This window comes from Aplysia californica, unplaced genomic scaffold (assembly GCF_000002075.1).
Source record: "Aplysia californica isolate F4 #8 unplaced genomic scaffold, AplCal3.0 scaffold00058, whole genome shotgun sequence".
NCBI classification, from domain to species: Eukaryota; Metazoa; Mollusca; class Gastropoda; order Aplysiida; family Aplysiidae; genus Aplysia; species Aplysia californica.
In genome coordinates, this window is record NW_004797328.1 from 1,759,547 (window position 1) to 1,763,434 (window position 3,888).

The 3,888-nt window shown below is 41.9% G+C and overlaps 1 protein-coding gene across 1 annotated transcript in view; it reads right to left on the reverse strand.

The window, feature by feature from the left end:
- Positions 1-3,888, reverse strand: part of LOC101853371 (dynein heavy chain 8, axonemal) — a gene marked incomplete at its 3' end in the record, with an annotated part of 107,937 nt that overhangs the window by 50,665 nt on the left and 53,384 nt on the right. Inside the window, 4 exon segments of the mRNA XM_035968421.1 lie at positions 19-291; positions 1,085-1,246; positions 2,366-2,470; positions 3,514-3,616. Coding sequence (XP_035824314.1) covers positions 19-291; positions 1,085-1,246; positions 2,366-2,470; positions 3,514-3,616 — 643 coding nt within the window.

A 3,888-nucleotide genomic window follows, 5' to 3' on the forward strand; every position in this document is an offset into this window, starting at 1 on the left:
GCAGGCAGGCAGGCAGACAGACAGACAGACAGACAGAATAGAATAGAAACTGCTGTATTGACTGACCAGGTCGTCAAAGATGTCCCTCTGGTGTACGTGTATGGTGATGAGGGTCTCGTACTTGACTCTCTCCATCTTCCTGAGATCCTCCGTGGTCTTGGAGATGAGCTTGTTGAGCAGCACTAGGAAGTAGTTGTTGGCGTTCACCATGAACTTCTTGTCCATGCGCGCCGCTTTCAGCGCCTCCTCCGCCGCCTTGGTCCACAGGAACTGAATGCCCAACAGGCTCACCTGTGGTTTGTTTTTGTAAGATATTTTTACAGCAGTTGCAACACAATTCGGTCATGTAAGTGCTGGAGACTATAGGTGTTACACATGATTTACAGTTGGGGAGTTGGAAGTTCATGGTCACATTTGTTGATTAGTTTCTTAAACCTCTTTATTACACTTCATAATTTGTAGTTGAGTTTCAAAAACCTGTTTTTGTTAACACATCATTTGTTGATGAGTTTCTACAATGTTTCTATCGACACATCATTTATTGACACACATTATTTGTTGGCTAGTTTAAACTCCTTGTTTATTTATACATCATTTATTAATGGGTTTATACAACTTCTTTATTAATAAATTATTGATGATTCTAATTTAAATATAAAATAACATTAAATCAATGATAAATCTATTACAGGGACAAATAGCATTGAAACGATAAAGGTTATATTACTGAGAGAAAAAAATCTTGAGATAAAGTATTATTAAAACTATGAAGATTCTACCACTGAGTTAAAATAACAATGAATCAATGAAGATGCTATTGCTGGGGTAAAATATACTTTTTTAAATTTAAGTTTGAGTTTTACGGCACTTGCAACACAATAAGGTCCTATAAGTGCCGAAGAATAGATGTGTTACAAGAGAGTAGCTTACAAAAAAAGAACAAGGAGAGAAAAGGGCGATAGTCGTTCGATAGGAAACAAGGAGCAAACCACACCAGAGCTCCCGCCAACCACCCACAAAATAGATTTAAAATAATGAAGATTCTATTTGTGTGGTAAAACAAATGACAGGGAGATCCACTCACTTGAGCGGGGAAAGAGTTGAGGAAGGAGTACAGCTCAAACTCTGGCGCCGTGATGGCGCGGTACGCCTCCCGGATGATGCCGTGCAGGGACTGTTGCTGTTCGAGCATCAGGCTGTTGAGCCAGATCTCCACGTTACCCTCACAGCGCACGGGCTTCTCCAGCTGAGGCCAACGACGAAGGGGTCAGGTTGCCAGGTCAGGGACGCAGGGTCAAGGTCGCAAGGTCAGAGATGCAGAGTCAAGGACGGAGGTTCAGAGACGGAGGGTCAGGGACGGGGGGGTCAGGGTTGAGAGGTCAGGGATGCACGGTCAGGGGAAAATAGGATCAGTTTCCTTCTATTGAGAGGTTTATGGCACTTGCAACCCAATAAGGTCTTAAAAGTGCCGAAGATTAGAGTACAAGCACAAAAAGGAGGAAGAGAGATAAGGACGATAGATGATTGATAGGAAAGAAAAAGCAAACCCCACCAGAGCATCCGTCAATCACCCACAGAGACACAGGGTAAGGGAAATAGGATCAGAGACACGGGGTCAGAGATGTGGGGTCAGGGGCGAAGAGTCAGGGACTCACGGTAAGCGAAACATGATCAAATACACGAGTTTAGGGACAAGGGTCAGGGGCGAATGGTTGTGGGGAGGGGGGGGGGTCTGGGAAATGAGATTTTTTTTCGTAAAAGTTTTACGGCACTTGCAACAAAATAAGGTCATGTAAGTGACGAGGATTAGTGGTTTTACAAGGTAGAAACAAACACAAGACAGAAGGAGAGATAAGGACAACAGATGATTTAGTTTTAGTAGACATTTTACGGCGCTCGCAATTGCATAAGGTCATATGAGCGCCAGAAGATTAGAGGTGTCACAAGAGAGTAACAAACATAAAAAAGAAAAAGGGGAGATAAGGACGATAGATGTTTGATAGGACAGAAGGAGCAAACCACACCAAAGCATCCGCCAACCACACACAAATGAAATCTGAGACATGTAGCCGGAAGACAAGGTGGCACTGTGCGATATCTGTACCTGTGACAAAACAAGAGTATCATTCAAAATGGGGCTGGACCAGGTGTGATACCAGAATATGGAACAGCGCAATAGAAATTAGTCAATAAGTCAGATCATATTATGTTTTACAGCGCTATCAATTCAATTTGGTAGAGTAAGCGCCACACACAGACTGTGTTTCTAGATACCAGCCTCTCTCTGTAGATCAACCGCTGGGATGTCTGCCCATGGTGTAAGTACGCAGTCTCGGAATTAATGTCTTTGCCTAGGTTTATTCACCTCAATCGTTTCTCCTTCACGAGAGATGCAACCCAGGATGAGGTCGTAGGTTTTGTCGTGGAACTGCACGTTCTTCACGTTGTCGAATATTCCTAAAAGGTGGGCCTGTGGAGTTGTGACGTAACAAGTTGATTCAGTGTCAGTGCAATCAATTATGGAATTACATCCCCACCATTTCGCTACGTTAGAAATAAACATTTCTATCTGCTCAGCGCCTAGTTTTGAGAATAGTGACGTTAATTTTTCCCCCCTAACATATCAAGCTTTTCGAATATTTTTCTTTGAATATCTTGGTAACGACTTCGAAGAATCTTACGATTTTGATAGAGCAGATAGAACATTCGGATTCTGACCTCATGGTCTAAGTAACTTAATACGTCCACAAATATCAAATAGAACTTTGTAATTCTAAGATAGCAATTGGTAGCTTTTTACATTTTTAAAAATAAATTATAGGCCTATTCTTTGTTTGTTTTGTCGCAGCAAGTTTTGTTGCAAATAAGCACACTTCAGGATTTTCATCACAATTAATATAATTTTCATGCTACAAACGTATTACTTTTTAAAATGTTCAGAAAAGAATGAAGGCTTTAGTTTAGTTTTAGTAAGGATTTACGGCGGTCGCAGCTGCATAAGGTCATATTATGAGCGCCAAGAGGTGGACGTCAACAGAGAAGTCCAAACGGGGAATCGGGCTTACTCTGCTCCCCTCTCTAGGCTCAACAGCACAAAGCTTCGCGTATCAAGACTCCCCGGGAAAAGCAGTTCACAAGAGAGTGACAAACATACAAAAAAGTAGAGGAAAAATGACGATTGTAAGGATGGGGGGAAAAAGCAACTGCTCCCCCTGTTTTGTTCCTGCACAGTATGAGCATGACATTGATAAATCAGCCCATTTACAATTCTACTGTGCATAAGAACATGTTAATATCCCCCCTTCGGGATGGCCTAAAGACACTTTTGTCAGTAACACTGCCCAAGTGGGGGGCAATGAAGGTTTGATACATTGGGATACATTTGCAGTGCAGACTAGCAGATATCTCTGATAAAGGGGATAAAAAGCGAGAGAGAAAGGGGAAACGACACCAAAACACGAGCTAACCATCCAGATTTCTATTTGCCCGTTATTTCAGTACTACTAAAGGTACCTGAATGGTGTGACAGTCGCTTGCCTGGCCCAGGATCTCCAACAAAGACGGGTCAGACACAAAGAAAAACCGCGGGAACAGAAGTCTCTTCTTTTCTAGGTAGCTGAAATTAGAACACGGTTATCGTTCTTCCATCATCTAGGCCTGGCTAATTACGTCTTTCTCTATCTATGTAAATTGGACCATACCAATTATACCTTTGATCGTCTATGTAAATAAGAGCATGGTTACTATGTCTTTGACCATCTACGAAAATAAGAGCATGATAATTATGACTTTAACTGTCCATGTAAACTAGAGCATGGTAATTATATGTATTCTTAAACGACCCATGTACTCAACATGACGATTTTCCACATCTCAGGTTCCTTCGGT